General features: G+C 42.1%; 1 protein-coding gene across 2 annotated transcripts in view; it reads left to right on the top strand.

Annotated features, from left to right (window-relative positions):
• Positions 1–785: 785 nt before the first annotated feature.
• MBTPS1 (membrane bound transcription factor peptidase, site 1) overlaps positions 786–17,245 on the top strand; it is a 63,963-nt gene continuing 47,503 nt past the window's right edge. The window contains exons 1-3 of one of the 2 annotated variants that reach the window (XM_087729359.1): positions 786–941; positions 9,603–10,153; positions 14,286–14,543. In XM_087729359.1, coding sequence (XP_087585485.1) covers positions 9,967–10,153; positions 14,286–14,543 — 445 coding nt within the window. In that variant the 5' untranslated portion in view covers positions 786–941; positions 9,603–9,966. Of the gene's footprint in view, positions 942–5,455; positions 5,474–9,602; positions 10,154–14,285; positions 14,544–17,245 lie in introns of those variants that run through there. The other variant, XM_087729360.1, reaches the window with a different exon arrangement.

Here is a 17,245-nt window from a genome sequence, read left to right as displayed (position 1 = left end):
ATAGCAACAGAGTAATTAAGAATACAAAAGAGAAAATATACAGTAAATGAATTAACATGGCAGAAAGACGCATGAATAAAAATATTTTCTGCATTTTGGACAGAATGGCAAAGTACAGAACGATTTTAATATGTAAATATATATTCCCAAGCATTCTTATTCTGAACAAAATAAATGAGAGAACAGAACAGAATGGAAGCACAGAAAGGGACCTTGGAGGTCATCTAGTCCAACCCTCTGCTCAAGCCTAATACCATTTCAGGCAAATAGTTGTCCAATCTCTTCTTAAAAGTGCAATAATAAGCATCTTGCTTGTATAAATGTTTATTCTTTATAATCATATGGAATAACAGGTCACATGCCAGCGTGTGAACTCCAACATTCACAGTTGCTGCGAGAAAATCCCTATTATAACTAATTTAGCTTTTTATCAAGTTGGATACTATACTTTTAGAGAGGCTTCCAACTTGCAATTCCTATTATTCACAGCAGTGCTGCTGGAAAGTGCTGGGAGTTGTAGTCCACAACAAAGGGTTTTCCCGGTTAGGAGAAAGCTGCCGGCGAGCTCCTCATTTGCCTTCCAGAACTACACCTTCCACAAGGCATAGCGGCCTCGGTCACCCGGCCGACCGCCCGAGGGCGCGCGGATTCTCTGAAAAAGGCCCACGAGGCCACCGTCCGTCGGCTCCCAACGTAACTCCGCCCTGCGCGCTGGGAAATGTAGTTCTTCCGCCAGTCCAGTTCTTCGTGGGGGGAACGGAGCCGGGACTACAAGTCCCAGCAGGCGCCGCGCTTCGTCGTCGCCCGTTGTGTTTTTTTCTTCTTCATGGAAAGAGCTTCACGGACGCTGTTTGGAACGAGCGGAGGCTCCGGCTGAGGGGAAGAGACGCACTCGGAGCTGGTGGCGCCAAGCCGGAGGCCCCGGAGCGTTGAGGCGGCGGGTAAGTTGGAGCGGGCCGAGGGAAGGGGAAGAGAGCGGGCTGGGAGGACGCCGATGCCCTTTTAGGCCCCGGTTGCACTCCGTAGCCCCGGTTCGGCTCCCAGGGAAGGAAGGAAGGAGGGGTCGGTCCGAGGCTGCACGGTAACCCCGGTCAGGAGCTGGGAAGGCGGCTGGGATCGGGAATAGGGGTAGTCCTCGCTTTACAACCACGACGGAGCCCAAGCCTTCCGTTGCTAACTGAGACGGTTGCTAAGCGAGTGTTGCCCCTCTTTAGCACCGTTTTACGAACTAAGTGTGTGTTGCCTCACTTTACGACAGTTCTTGCTCCTGTTGTTAAGTGAATCACTGCTGTCGTTGAGTGAGTACTGCGGTTGTTAAGTGAATCCCACTTCCCCACCGACTTTTGCTGGTTGCCAAAGGGTGTCACGTGTGTCTGTCTGTCTGTCTGTCTGTCTCTCTCTCTCTCTCTCTCTCTCTCACACACACACACACACACACACACACACACACACACACACAAACACACACACCCTGGGACGCTGCAAAAGTCGTAAATGCGAATCAGTTGGCCAAGCATCTCAATGCAAACCACATGACCATGGGGGACCTTCCCCCCTCCCCAGTGCCGTTGTAACTTCAGTCACTAAGCGAACTGTCATAAGTTGAGGACTGCCTGCAGTGGGGTTGGGGAGAGCAGGCTGGGGTTCCCAGCACGGTCCCCAGTGCAGATCCAGGCATTGGGGTAAGCTTTTGCTCTCTCTGGACTGCATCTCAACAGGGTTTGAGGGTGACACCCCGCAGGTAAGGACAGCGGAGAAGATCATAGGAAGCTCTAAGACAGGGTGTCAAACTCACGTCATCATGGTAGCGTCATGTGACTATCGGGACTCCTCCCCCCGCTTTGCTAAACCGACAGTGGGCCGGGAGTTTGACAGCCTTGGTCTAAGACCTCTCCTTTTTTTACAGAGGCACAATTGAGAGCGTTTTAACAAACTGCAACCCTGTCTGGTTTGGTGGCAGCAGCGCCTCAGATAGAAAGTCCCTACAGAGAGTGGTAAGGACAGCGGAGAAGATTATAGGAAACTCAGGATAGTGCTTATAAGCACTCTGTGCTTAGAGCTCAAAGCATTGTTAGAGACCCTGCCACACCCACTTTATGTTCTGTTTCTGTTGCTCCCCTCTGGGAAGAGGTTTCAAAGTATCTATAGCAGGACTATCAGATTTTCTAACAGCTTTATTGTCTATGCCATCATCAAAGTGACAATAAAGTTGTTATTCTATTCTACTCTACTCTATATTCTGTTCTATATTCTGCTCTATTCTCTGTTCTGTTCTGTTCTAGTCTATTCTGCATTCTATTCTTCTACTGAATTCTGTATTCTGCATTCTGTTCTGTTCTTTCTATTGTATTCTGTATTCTGTTCTATTTTTCATTCTAGTCTATTCTACTGTATTCTATTGTATTCTGTTCTATTCCTATTCCTATTCAATTCCATTCTATTCTTTACTCCAATATTCTATTCTATTCTGTTTTGTTCTGTTCTATTCTGTATTCTATTCTATTTTCTATTCTTTATTCTATTCTATTCTCTATTCTCTAGTCTGTATTCTATTTTCTATTCTCCTATTTTCTATTCCTATTCCAGCAAAGAGGATGGAGTTGGGGGAATTATGTGGCAAGTAGAGGAAGGCTGTGCATTTAAGAAATTGGCCTCTCAGCTGCAGAAATACGCACACTGGCTCCAGCTCCATCCGTAGAGATGGGCACACTGATTTGTTTATTAGATATTTATCACCACTTTTACTGCTGTATAAGTAACTCAAGACAGGGAACAAATACAATATTCCTTCCTCCTATTTTCTCCTGTATATAACAACAACCCTGTGAGGTGGGGTGGGCTGAGAGGCTCTAAGTCATCCAACTGGCTTTCATGCCTAAGGCAGGACTAGAATTCAGCATCTGTGGGTTTTTAGGCAAGCACCCTAACCACTATTCAAACTGACTTCATCTCAGTTTAGAGAATTGGGCAAACTGTCTCCATCTCAGTCTGGAGAGAGGGCCGCATTAGTTTGAGTTTTGCATAAAGGAGCTTTAAGAAGTCATTCGTCTTCTCGCCAGCCTCCACTCTAAAACAGCCCAGGTGTGGAGGAGAAGTTTCAGGTACTCTCACTCAACTCAAAAAAAGCTGAAACGAAACATTGGCCTTGCTTCCTTTGTGGTGGGAGGAATTGGCCAGTGTCATTTGAAAGGGTGAGGGTTAAAACGTTAATCTTCCCCTTGGGAAACAGGCTGTTCAGATTTCTCGGAGGATAGGAAGCAAGTATGTTCACAGTTGCAGGAGTGGGAGAAGAGAAGGGAAATGCAATATTGGCCAGGGAACACTTAGAGTAATTGCACTATAAATTGCATTTAGCTGCTCAGAATTACAGGTCATCTTGGACTTACAACACTTCATTTAGTGACTGTTCAAAGTTACAATGGCAATGAACAAAGTGGCTTATGACCATCATTCACAGTTACGACTGGTTTAAACCAGCCCCATGATCAAAATTCAGGCGCAACTAGTTCATACTTACGACTGTTGCTGTGGCCCCAGGTCACGTGATTGATCCCCTTTTGTGACCTTCCGACAAGCCAAGTCAATGGGGGAAGCCGGATTCACTTAACAACCGGGCTGCTCACTGATCGACTGAAACGATTCACTTAAAAACTGTGGCAGGAAAGGTCGTAAAATGGGGCAAAACTCACTTAACAAATGTATCTTAGCAACAGGAATTTGGGGCACCATTGTGGTCATAAATCGGGGACAACTTGTATTATTTATTAAACTTGTACACTTGCCAGACTCTCAGCAGCCCTGGCTGGTTTTCCAACTGGATTACAAGGTAAATCATGATATAACCACCATTTCTGTGTATTGATTGAAAATGTGTAGCAGTATCACTTAGGCTTATATGCACAGCAATGTCTAGGAAACCTAAAGAAAGATGGAGTACATTTTTTTTTTCAAATAATAAAAACCCACCGCCTCAAACATGGAAAAATGAAACTTAAAATGTTTTCCTCTTCCTCTTCACTGTTTCTGGCTTGTCACATCAGGCAATCGGGGTCTCGTCTCCGAAATAGTAAACAGTCTGGGCTGCGTCATATACGGTAGATTGCGGATGGAGACTTACGTAGCACTCGAGGGTGGATATTTTGCTCATGTCAGGGGGATTTATTACAGAGAAAGGAGATTATTCTGACAGTTGTGTGTGTTGAAGGTTATTCCAAGAAGACAATCGCTCTGTCTAGCCTGAAATCATATAACCGGGATGCATGAGAATTAGAGCCTGCTCATAAACCTCTTCCTGCTATCAGTATTTCTTCAGAACTGCATACAAATCCTTTTTCTCTTAGGAAAACTCTTGTGCTTTGAAATGTTTCTCCCTCTCTCTCCCTCTCTCTCCCTCTCTCCTTCCCTTGCACACAAAGAAACACAAACACACTTCATATTACAATAATACAATAATACAATAGCAGAGTTGGAAGGGACCTTGGAGGTCTTCTAGTCCAACTCCCTTCCTAGCAGGAAACTCTATATGGTTTCAGAGAAATGGCTATCCAACATCTTCTGAAAGACCTCCAGTGTTGGGGCATTCACAACTTCTGTAGGCGAGCTGTTGCACTGATTAATTGTTCTAACTGTCAGGAAATTTCTCCTTAGTTCTAAGTTGCTTCTGTCCTTGATTAGTTTCCACCCATTGCTTCTTGTTCTACGCTCAGGTGCTTTGGAGAATAGTTTGACTCCCTCTTCTTTGTGGCAGCCCCTGAGATATTGGAACACTGCTATCATGTATCATATTCTTTATGATATTAACAGATGTTCTTCTGACTATAATGTGAAAGTGAGAAGAAAACTTTCAAGGGTGAGGAAAAATGCTCTTGCTGTAGTTTATTAAATCTGATTGTGATTCTGACAGTGTAGTTAAAACAACATGCTAAGACATGGCCTTTATAATTTATAAACCACAAGAGCTTGGTTCATACAACACACTCAAGTTACCAAGCAAACTGCTACCGGTACATTAAAAAAAATATAGTTCATATCCTACTCTTTCTAGTATGTATTAACTTTTTAGATTTTTTATTGCAATCCTGTGTGCTGCTGCTTGATTTTGAATGAAGTCTGGTTGGTTTCTATGATTTGAAACGGAATGAGAATTTTCGTTGCTTATTCATGTGTTGCTTGATTTCAGGAAATTAATTAGAATAGTCTTTTTTAAAATATAAGACCTGTGTGAAAAACTCTTGGGAGATACTATGCTAAAAAAAACGAATGAGGCATGTTTTTAAAGGAAGAGACCTGAAAGCTACTGGGAGGAGCAGAAAGTATTATATTGCAGAGTTGCGTGGGGAGTTATGCTAATAGGAATATGCAAAAAAAAAGTGCCTGGTGCAAAGTTGAAGTGAAATGATTGCAGCAGAAGTGAAACACATGATGTGTACAAAGAGAAAAAGATAATTGCAAAGAAGGTATATCGAAGAAGCAGGTAAGATGAAGAAATGCCGGGTGATTTTGATGGAAATAAAAATTTGTTCGGGCATTAGCTGAGGAGTGCTAAATAAAAGAGGCTGATTAAATGAAGTAATACAGATGTAAGAGAATGCTAAAAGATTTTAGAAAAATGTGGGAATAATAGTATTATGTCAAACAGTGGAAACAAATGCTATTAATGCTCGTGTTCAAGAGAAAAGTTATGAAAAAATATGCAGTGAGAATGTTGGAAGTTGTAAGGTACAGGTATAGATAATAAAAACTGAAGAAAGTTAAAATAAAGGTATGGTTTGCTTACAAAGTACCAGTATGTAATGCAAGTTGCATAACCATAAGTAAACTATGCCTCTATTTTATGTGTGTGAAGCTATACCTGATGACTGAAGAATGCCATTATTGTTCTTGTTGTACAAAAGAAATGATAACAAACCTGAAGTTATAGAATCCATTTGTCAAATGTATTAAGAAAACTGTTTGGCCAAATTTGGATTGGAAGGGCGTGAGAAGTAAAAACATTTGTCATGTACCTTTATGTTGTCAGATCAGATTGTTATCTTTTAGCAAGTCGGTGAGAAACAAGCTTACTGCAGATTTGATGACTTAGAGAAAGTGTATCATAAAGTAAACTGGCCTGAATTATGGAATCTTTTTGTGTGAATAAGGACTTGACGTTTGATTGTGACGGAAATAAACCATAGGAGGGACTAAATGGAAATGCCCCTAGTGTATGGTTCAACATGGAGCAAGCAAGTAAGTCAAGGATGTGGGATGTCCCCTTGGTTGTTTAATTTACTGTACTCATGCCAAAATGTCTGAGGAACACACATGTTTTGCAGAGGTGTGTTTGTTGGGACCTGAAAGTGTGTGTAGTTTCATCTGCAGATGGTACAGGTAGTCCTCGACTTACAACCAGAATTGAGCCCATAATCTTTGTTGCTAAGTGAGACATTTGTTAAGTGAGTTTTGCCCCTTTCTACGGCTTTTCTTGCCACGATTGTTAAGTGAATCATTGCAGTTGTTAAGTTATTAACACGGTTGTTAAGTGAATCTGGCTTCCCCAGTTGACTTTGTTTGTCAGGAGGTCGTGAAATCATATGACCCCAGGGACACTGCAACCGTCATAAATGTGAGTCAGTTGTCAAGCGTCTGAATTTCTATTGCATGACCACGAGGATGCTGCAAGGGTTGTCAGTGTGAAAAAGGATTGTAAGTCCCTTTTTTCAGTTCTGTCGTAACTTTGAACTGGCACTAAATGAACTGTTCTAAGTTGGGGACTACCTGTATCTGTTTAGCAACCACCTGAGGTTACAATAGCACTGAAAAAAAGTGATGTAGGATTGAGCCTCACGCTTAACCACTGTCGCAGTATTCCCATTGTCTCATAATCAGAATTTGGGCCCTTGGCAAATGGCAGATATTTACAATGGTTGCAGGGTCCCAGGATGGCTTTTTTTCAACCTTCCCACCTGGCTTCTGACACGAAGACCCTTCTTGTGGGTCTCACATGATGTACCGTATATTTCAGACTATATAATACTAGGGTATAAGATGTACCATGATTTTGAAGAGGTAAATAAATAAATAAAAGGTTTTGCATTCTGCAGGCCTCCCAAACCCTCTGCACGCCTTGTTTTGTTTTTTTTTAAAGGGGAGGGGCATGCAGAGGTTTGGGAGGCTCTTGGAGTGCTCCTGGGGCCCAAAAATGAACAAAAAATGGCCCGTTTTTTGAAAAAAAAATGGACATGCAGAGGGTTTGGGAAGCTTGTAGAGGGCTCCTGGGGGCTGGGGGAGGCAAAAATGAGCAAAAAACGGCCCCCTCCAGCCCCCAGGAGCACTTTGCAAGCCTCCCAAACCCTCTGCAAGTCCATTTTTGCAAAGGGGGTGGGGTTTTGGGAGGCAAAAAATGCCGTATTCAGTGTATAAGACGATTTTCACCCACTTTTTTGAGGGAAAAAGATGCATCTTATACTCTGAAAAATACAGTACCTCTTTAGGGGATGGGACCCACAACATTCCTTGCCTCCCCACTCTAGTGGCTCAAGTGGATGTGGAGGTCTTAAAATCTGCCTTTTTAAAAAATTTCTGCCCTTTTTGTTAGATAGTAGGCTGGACTGCAGAGTTGCATCTTGGCTATTGTTGACCGTTTTCATTTCCTCCTCTAACCTGTCCTTGTTAGTGAGCCTGTTTTTGACCTTACCTTTGGCCCATCCTGCTAAGTTGCGTATTTCCCTGGCAAGATTTATGTGGCCACTGGGTAAATAGCTTTGAGCTAGTTTCTGATTCACCTGCCCAAAGTAAATACATTAGAAATAGGCGAAGCTCTTTTCAGATTAGAATATCCTGATCTGATTCCTGTAGTGCTTCTCACTCTGTTCATGTGGAAAAGCACATTGCAGTGGGTTCATTGCAGGTAACACTCAAGTTATGGGCATTTGTTTGGTAACTGTTTGAAGTTACAATGGCACTTAAAAAAAGTAACCTGTGACTAGTCCTTGCACTTATGACTATTGTGACATCCTCATGGTCATGTGATCACAATTCAGGTGGTTGGCCACCAGGCTGTTATCTATAACGGTTGTAGCGCCCTGGGTTGTGTGATCACCGTTTGCGACCTTCTCCAGCTGGCTTCCAACACAAAACCAACGAGGGAAGTTGGAAGCTTAATGACTGCATGAGTCATTTAACAACTGCAGTGATTCACTTAATCATGTCCAAAAAGGGTCGTACAATGAAGCACAACTGACTTAACAACCACCTTGCTTAGCTTAGCAATGCAAATTCCGGTCCCAATTTTGGTTGTGAGTTGAGGATTACTCCGTACATCTGTTAGCAAGAAGTCTTCCTGTGATAACATTGCAAGCACAACGGATTTGTGTTGCTGGAAGTACTTCTTTCCCAGTATTAAAGAATGCGAGCATCTCTTGTGTTTGCGTTGTTTTGTTCACTACAGTTCCACTTTGCTTTTCTGCCAGTTCCCTTGTAATGTTGAGGAAGTTTAAAATTATGGCTTAATGGACATGATGGAAGACTACACTGTTCTAATTTATTTAGTGCCTTCAAGTCTGTAGAGGTTCTCAGCCATTCAGGTCCTGGTTGTCCCAAAGGTGCTTTTTCAGGAGGCAACTGGACTTTCTTGTTTTTTCTTTGGAAGACCTTTCGCTTCTCACCCAAGAAGCTTCTTCAGCTCTGACAGGAAGGTGGGGAATGGAAGGATTTTTATTCCTTGCAGTTAGGTGGTCATTTGCCTCCTTTTAGAGGGTCCTTGAAGCACTTGGAGGTTTATCTCTGTCCTCAGGGTCACCTGAGTGGTGCAAATGGTTCCTGTAATCTGCAGTTTTTTTCCTCTGGAAATCCATTCTTACTCCCACACCACTCGAAGGGTGCTCATCCCAAATTGTATGGCTACAGGTTTGTAGATATTCTCAGCCATCCAGCTCACAGTTGTCCCAAAAGTGCTTTTTTCCTCAGGAGGTAACTGGACTTTCTTCTTTTCCCTTTTGAAGACCTTTCGCTTCTCATCCAAGAAGCTTCTTCAGCTCTGACCGAATAGTGGGGAATGAAAGGATTTATATTCTTGCTGACAGCTCGTAATCTGCATCCTTTTAGAGGGTCATTGAAGCCCTTGGAGGTCGAGCTCTGTCCTCAGGGTCACCAGAGTGGTCCTCCTGGTTCCTGTAGTCTGAAAGTTTAGTGACTTCAAGTTAGCGTTGACTCCTGTCAGCCAGACTAGTCCATGCAGTTTTCTTGGCAAGATTTTGGAACTGGTTTGCCATTGCCTCCTTCCTAGGGTCGACAGAGAGTGACAGGCCCAAGGTCACCAAGCTAACTTTGTGCAATAAGGCAGGACTAGAACTCATGGTCTCCGACTTTTTTAGCCTGGGGCTTTTTTCCACTTTGCCAAACTGACCCGGTTTGGCCTTGCAGTTTGCCTGCAACCAGTGGAATGATTGTGGATTTTTTTTTTAAAGTGCGAGGCAGCCACAATCTGTTTTTACTGTCATTATTCCCAGGGCCCTTCCACAGCTTGTCATGGCATTTTAACCGGAGCACCTAAAACAGCATTGCAGGTCAGATACGTCAATATATTCACCAATATTTAACTGACCTAATGTTTATTTTTACAGGTTGCATCTGAAAAGAATATGAACGGGTGACCCTTACCCTTAAATTTTGGCTTCGTTTCCACTCAGTCTTGTCTGAAATGGAGTACGGGGACGATCTGTTGAATCCCGAGTGACCGGATCCCATCATGAAAAATGGAGAAAAAACGGAGAAAGAAATGAGCCTGTGGATTAGGCTTCATCCGGAAAGACTATGCAGACGAGACTTTTGCTTGGCTCGGACAAAACTTTTAACGCCGTCAACTTAAAGAGCTCTTAAAAGAGCAGCTTTCCCTGAAATCAAGAGACTGGGGGTGGGGGTGGGGGTGAGAGAAAGAACTGATTAATGGAGGATCACTGGGTGAATTGAATCCATGGAAATCTGGAAATGAAACCTCCTCCTTGCCTGACCATGCAGCTTGCAAACACCTGGTTGTTTCTAACGGCAATCTTGCTCTGCGGCAAACAGCACCTGGGCACCAGGCTGGGGAATTCCTCTCACGAAAGTCACTTATGTCTCGACTGCTCTCATCTGACCCTGAAGGTGGAATTCTCCTCAACTGTTGTGGAACACGGTAATGAGTTCTTTGCAGCAAGATTTAACGCACCCTTTGGGGAATGCAAAAATGTTGTTTTTGTTAGTTGCAAAGTTGTGTCCGACCCATCATGACCCCATGGACAACATTCCTCCAGGCCCTCCTGTCCTCTACCATCCTCTGGAGTCCATTTAAGCTCATGCCGACTGCTTCGGTGACTCCATCCAGCCACCTCATTCTCTGCTATCCTCTTCTTCTTTTGCCCTCCATCATTCCCAGCATGAGGCTCTTCTCCAGAGAGTCCTTCCTTCTCATTAGGTGGCCAAAGACTTTGAGTTTCCTCTTCAGGATCTGACCTTCTAAAGAGCAGTCGAGGTTGATCTCCTCTAGGACTGACCGATTGGATGGCCTCGCAGTCCAAGGGACTCGCAGGAGTCTTCTCCAGCACCAGAGTTCAAAGGCCTCCATTCTTTGGTGCTCAGCTTTTCTTATAGTCCAACTTTCACAGCCATCCTTTGCAACTGGGAAAACCATAGCCTTGACTATGCGCGCTTTTGTTGGCAGGGTGATGGATCTGCTTAGTATGCTGTCTAGATTTGCCATAGCTTTCCTCCTGAGGAGCAAGCGTATTTTAATTTCTTGGCTGCAAAAATAAATAAATAAAAATGTTTGGCTCTCTCTCGTAAAATGAAACTACAGAGAGTTCTTGAATTAAAACCATTTACAAGTGGTGAACTACCATTTACAGGTAGTTCTTGACTTACAACGGTTCGCTTAGTGACAGTTCAAAGTTACAAAAAAAAGTGACTTAATGACTGTTTCACACAGTAGCATCCTCAAGGTCATGTGATCAAAATCCAGACGCTTGGCAACTGGCATGTATTTATGACAGTTGCAGCATCCCGGGGTCACATTATCCCCTTTTGCAACCTTCTGACAAGCAGACCCCATGGGGAAGCCAGATTCACTTAATGACCGTGCTACTAACTCCACAGCTGCAGTGATTCACTTAATAACTGCGGCAGGAGAGGTCGTAAAATGAAACTAAATAAATGTCTCGCTGAGCAACATAAATTTTGGATCGTAAGTTGAGGACTCCCTTTAAAGGAAAGGTCTGCTGAAAAGCACTGGACTGGCTTGTGGAGAAGAAGGCAGTTCTGTAGAGCAACTTTATCATGGCATCGAAGGGCTGATTAAACTTATTTGCAGTGTATTTTTATGACTGGGAAAGACACTTGTAAGATTGTTGTCCTCAGAAGGCCAAAATAACACAACTGGCCTTGGGAGACTGTGACCTTGGCTAAGTTTAGCTCATTATTAACTACGTTGTCACAGGTGGCAAAGTGCGTGTTGTATACGATGTATGAAAACTCTTTTGTCTAAGCCAGAGATGAGTCATGGGCTACAGTATTTATTTTTCCGGCTTTCTAATCCTGGGGAATATTGAATCCCTGCTGAGAAAGGCCTGAGCCTCTGCCATAAAATGTTAGATGTTACCGAGGCATTGGGAGGTTTGCTGTGTCAGGACTCATCAGTCTTTGTGTGTGTGAACAGCAAACATATCAAGGTGTCCTGCAAATGTTGGAAATGTAACCCAAAAAATGGGCACATATTATCATATGCGGTGAACTTGTGTTAAAATCAAAAAAAAAAAAGGGGGGGGGGCAAAAATACATAACTGGCTAGAAAAGATGATAGGACAATATGCAGATTTTAAACCTGAACTGTTTTTATTGGGAGGTGTCTTATAAGAATTACATAGATTAATACAGGGATTCCTCGACTTGCGACTTCAATTGAGCCCAAAATTTCTGCTGCTGAGAAAGTTGTCCAGTGAATTTTGCCCCATTTTACGACCTTTCTTGTCATGTTTGTTAAGTGAATCACGGCAATTAAATCAGTAAAACGTTTGTTAAGTGAATCTGCTTGTGAGAAGGTTGCAAAAGGGATCGCGTGACCCCGGGACATTGCAACCGTCAGAAATACGATTCAGTTGTCAAGCATCTGAATTTTAATCATGTGACCATCATGTGACCATAGGGATGCTTCAACGGTCATAAGAGTGGAAAAAAGGTCAAAGGTCACTTTTTCCAGTGAGGGAACTGAATGGTCACTTAAACGAACTGTAATCTGGAAGAATTAATGGGAGAGTCAGTTTGGTACGGTGGTTAAGGTATCAGGCTAGAAATATGGAAACAATTGAGTTCTAGTCCTACATTACAAAGCAACAAAGATGATTAGGGGACTGGAGGCTAAAATATATGAAAAACGGTTGCAGAAATTGGGCATGTCTAGTTTAATGAAAAGAAGGACCAGGGGAGACATGATAGCAGTGTTCCAATATCTTAGGGGTTGCCACAAAAAAGAGGGAGTCAAGCTATTCTCCAAAGCATCTGAGGGCAGAACAAGAAGCAATGGTGGAAACTAATCAAGAAGAGAAGCAACCTAGAACTAAGGAGAAATTTCCTGATAATAAGAACAAATAATCAGTGAAACAGCTTGCCTCCAGAGATTGTGAATGCCCCAACACTGGAAGGCTTTAAGAAGATGTTGGATAGGCATTTGTCTGAAATGGTATAGGGTTTCCTGCCTAGTCAGGGGTTGGACTAGAAGACCTCCAAGGTCCCTTCCAACTCTGCTATTGTATTGTATTGTTAAATACAAAGGTGCTGGGTAACCTTGGGCCGGCCACTCTCTCTTGGTCCTTAAAAGCAAGCAGTGGCAAATTTCCTGTGAAATCAGCTGGGGTGGTGGAGCAGGTGTTCTGGAGCATGGTGGGGTGGGGAGAGGAGGGCAGGCTGTCTGGAGTGCAGGCAGACATAGAAATGGTAGGCATGACTTTCTGACTTCCCGCTGGTTTCCCCATTGATTTTGCTTGTGGGATCTGGCAAGGAATGCCAGAAATTGGGATCACATGACCGTATCTCACCTCCGGGGATGCTACAGGGGTCACATCTTCACAGATTGTTCGCTAGGAGCCGAGCCCTCATTTAGTGCCATTGCAACTTGGAACAATCGCTGAATGAGTGGTCATAATTTGAGGACAACTGGAGTTCATGCATCTGAAAGGAATTTTTGATACTTTGATGTATGCAACCTGACCTAATGAAAATCAAGGAGCACGTGGGTGCCGCCCAGTTCCTTTCTCTAATGGAATATGGGGATGATCTTGGGCAAAGGAGGGGAAGAGATGCTGCCTAGGAAGCAATCAGAGAAGAGAGGCAGGAGCCCTAATGGTTTAATGATCAGAGGAAGAAACTTAGCAGAGACCCTCCCTGATGGACCAAGCAGTTGATTGTGGTGGCTTGTGACTTCAGTCTTGCAAGAGTCTGTTTTTATTTTATTGTTCCTGTTCCCTCTTCTCTTCCCCTTCCCCGCCCCCTTCCCTCTTCCCTTCCTTTCCCTTCCCTATAATCAATAATCCCTATCATATCCTATCTTATCCTATCCCCTCCCAACCCAACCCATCCTTATTGTTATTGCTATTGCTATTCCTATTATTCTATTCCTATCCTATCCTATCCTATCCTATCCTATCCTATCCTATCCTATCCTATCCTATCCTATCCTATCCTATCCTATCCTATCCTATCCTATGGCTTTGTTATTTTTACAAATAACTCCAAGAGCCGAAGTGGCGCAGTGGTTAGAGTGCAGTACTGCAGGGCACTTCAGCTGACTGCTATCTGCAGTTCAGTGGTTCAAATCTCACCGGCTCAAGGTTGACTCAGCCTTCCATCCTTCCGAGGTGGGTGAAATGAGGACCCAGACTGTGGGGGCAATATGCTGACTCTGTAAACCGCTTAGAGAGGGCTGAAAGGCCTAAGAAGCAGTATATAAGTCTAACTGCTATTGCTAGTAGTGAACATATTCAACACACCTTCCCTGCAACAACCCTGTGAGATTGGTTGGGCTGAGAGAGAAGCACTGTTACTATAGTCTTACAATAAAAGAGCTAAAGTAGCTCATCCAGTCCTGTCTCCTGCCTGCCTTATCAAGGAGGGCTGACACTTGTTTTCAAGAACAATTTCCCTCCGTGCCCCCTTAGATGAATTGATTTAGTGGCCCTTCCTGAACTTGTTCCAGTAAAAGATGTTGGACATCTGTATAACTGTATGGTTTCCTTTTGCTTTTTTCTAATGTGTATTTTTCTAATTGGGTCCCTTTCCAGAATATATCGTGGCGTTCAACGGTTACTTTTCGGCCCAAGCGAGAAGCAAATTTATCTCACGAGCGCTGAAGAGCAGCGAGATAGAAAATTGGAGGATTGTACCCCGCAACAACCCAGCCAGCGATTACCCCAGTGACTTCGAAGTGATCCAGATCGACGAACATCAGAAAGTTGGAGTGCAGACGCTGGAAGACCATCCCAATATCAAACGGGTCACGCCACAAAGAAAAGTCTTTCGCTCGCTGAAGTACACCGAGAGTAAGCCCACTCGCCATGTCTGTGAATTGTTCCCAGGAAGGATTGGCCAGTCGTCATGCCCTTAACTGTATCTTTCTCTGGAATTTTGCTGTATCCCGGTCAAGTTTGGTTTTCAAAAACCAAATTTTAAAAAATGAATTTCATTTTTGTAAAAAATGATATTCAGTCCAGGGAAAAGCAAGGTTTCACATTTAGGCAAGAAAAGCCAAAGGCCCAGGTATAGAATAAGTGGTACCTGGCTCAACAGTAGTAACTGCGGGAAGGATCTTGGAGTCCTACTGGACGATCACATGAATATGAGCCAGCTGTGTGCTGCAGCTACCAATAAAGCCAGTGCAGTCCTAGGCTGCATTAGCATAGGGATAGAATCAAGATCATGTCAAATGTTGATGCCACTTTATAATGTCTTGGTAGAACCACACTTGCATTCCAATTTGAGCCACCACGATATAAAAAAGATGTTGAGGCTCTAGAAAGAGTGCAGAGAAGAGCAACAAAGATGATGAGGGGATTGGAGAATAAAATATATATGGTTGCAAGAACTGGGTATGTCTAGTTTGATCCAAAGAAGGACCAGGAGTGAGATAATAGCAGTGTTCGAGTATCTCAGGGGTTGCCACAAAGAAGAGGGAGTCAAGCTATTCTCCAAAGCAATGGGTGGAAACTAATCAAGGAAAGAAGCAACCTAGAACTAGAGAGAAATTTCCTGACAGAACAATTAATCAGTGGAACAGCTTGCCTCCAGAACTTGTAAAAGTTCCAACATTGGAGATTTTTTAAGAAGAGATTAGGCAGCCATTTGTCCAGAATGGTATAAGGCAGTGGTTCCCAACCTTTCTTGGGCCATGCCCTACCTAAGCATCTTTAAAATCCTGATCCCCCCTCCCCCAGTGACATATAATTCTTACTTTACTCAAAAAATGAACTCTACTCACATGGAGGAAGTCTAAAAGACCATTAACTTGGTTTAAAAGAGGTTCAAATTGCTCCCATTAAAAATCAGATTTTCCTCTTGTGGTGCCTGGGCTTCACGTTGGGAACCACTGGTATAAGGTCGTCTGCTTGAGTAAGGGGTTGGACTAGAAGACCTCCAAGGTCCCTTTCAACTTTGTTAATCTGTTAATTTAGTTTGGGTTTTTCAGTCTTGTCCATTGTGTCTGAGCTATTTCACCAGGAACTTGCTTCATAATCCAAAATTAAGCTATTAATTGATGTGGGTTTAGAAACTGTGTCCCTTCTGTTTGGAGCCTTCCTGAAAATCCATCATGGAAGGAGGGTTTGAGGATGTTTCCAAATGTTTCACACTCTGCCCAAACCCCTGAACTGGTATTGTGATTTCTTGCAAAGGGATTAGTTAACTGAGGTGGGGGGGAATATAACCTGTGGGAGAGAGAGAACGAGATTTCACTCCAGTCAGGAAATTGTTTTGGAAGTTGTTGGCAGTGGGAATGCTGAAGCCAAAAGGGATAGTTTGTAGGACGATTGCTACGCCCCCTGAATTCCATTAAACCTAACCTGAATTCAAACTTTATGGCTTCGTATAGGGTTGGTCATCTTTCCTAGCACTGGATACCTTCATCTTATGCTGCATGATGCTGGGTGTGCCAATGTGTAGAGTAAAACTATTAAAAGAGTTGCTCAATAGTGAGATGGATGGCATATAAATTTAATAAATAAAAAAGATACGTTTTAAAATCTTTTTGTGAAATTCCAGCCCTTTGGGGATTTTTTAATCAATGTTTTATATTTTTTATACTGCACATCAGTTGATGCCTTAAGGCTTCGATTGTCTTCTTTCCTCATCCAAAGGTGCTTAAAAATCCAGAGGAAAGGGAAGAAATTTAATTTTTATTTTTATTTTTATTTTCTTTTTATTTCATTTATTTCACTATTTTATTTTTATTTTATTACCATATTTTTTATTTCATTTCATTATTTTTATTCTATTTTTATTTTATTTTATTGCATTATTTATTTCACCATTTCTCTTTGATTTATTTTTATTTTATTACCGTATTTTATTTATTTTATTTTTTATTTTATTTTATTTGTTTTATTTTATTTTATTTGTTTTATTTTATTTTATTTGTTTTATTTTATTTTATTTTATTATTTATTATTTATTTTATTTTATTTTTATTTCATTATTTATTTTACTATTTCACATTACTTATTTTTATTTTATTACCATCTTTTATTTATCTATTTATTTTATTTCATTTCATTATTTTATTTATTTTATTTACTTTATTTTATTTACTTTATTTTATTTACTTTATGTTATTTACTTTATTTTATTTACTTTATTTTATTTACTTTATTTACTTTATTATTTATTTTATTATTTATTTTATTATTTATTTTATTTATTTATTTATTTATTTATTTATTTTATTATTATTATTATTTTTTTTTTGTAGTTTGTTCCAGTTGGAAGATTCTGGCTAGCTTATAACATAAAACGATAACCCTCTTGCTCCCTTGACAGGGGATGGAGAAAACCCCAGTTGTCAGCATTGTTTTGGTTTCTGTGTGCTATTTCCCCACACACGGCCACATCCTTGGTGACAATGGGAATATGTACCATCAGCAGCTCTTATCCAGTGTTGGGATTGTCCCATCCCCTTTGATCTACCTACTCAGTAGGAAAAAATGTGGGCCATTCTTTGCTTTCTTTCTTTCCCAGAATATCCCGACAGGTC

Source organism: Thamnophis sirtalis, unplaced genomic scaffold (assembly GCF_051295495.1).
Source record: "Thamnophis sirtalis isolate CommonGarterSnake01/CBP01778 unplaced genomic scaffold, rThaSir2_p1.2 scaffold_14, whole genome shotgun sequence".
Classification (NCBI taxonomy): domain Eukaryota; kingdom Metazoa; phylum Chordata; class Lepidosauria; order Squamata; family Natricidae; genus Thamnophis; species Thamnophis sirtalis.
The sequence above is the reverse complement of the archived record's forward strand: the minus strand, read 5'-3'. Positions and strand labels throughout refer to the sequence as shown.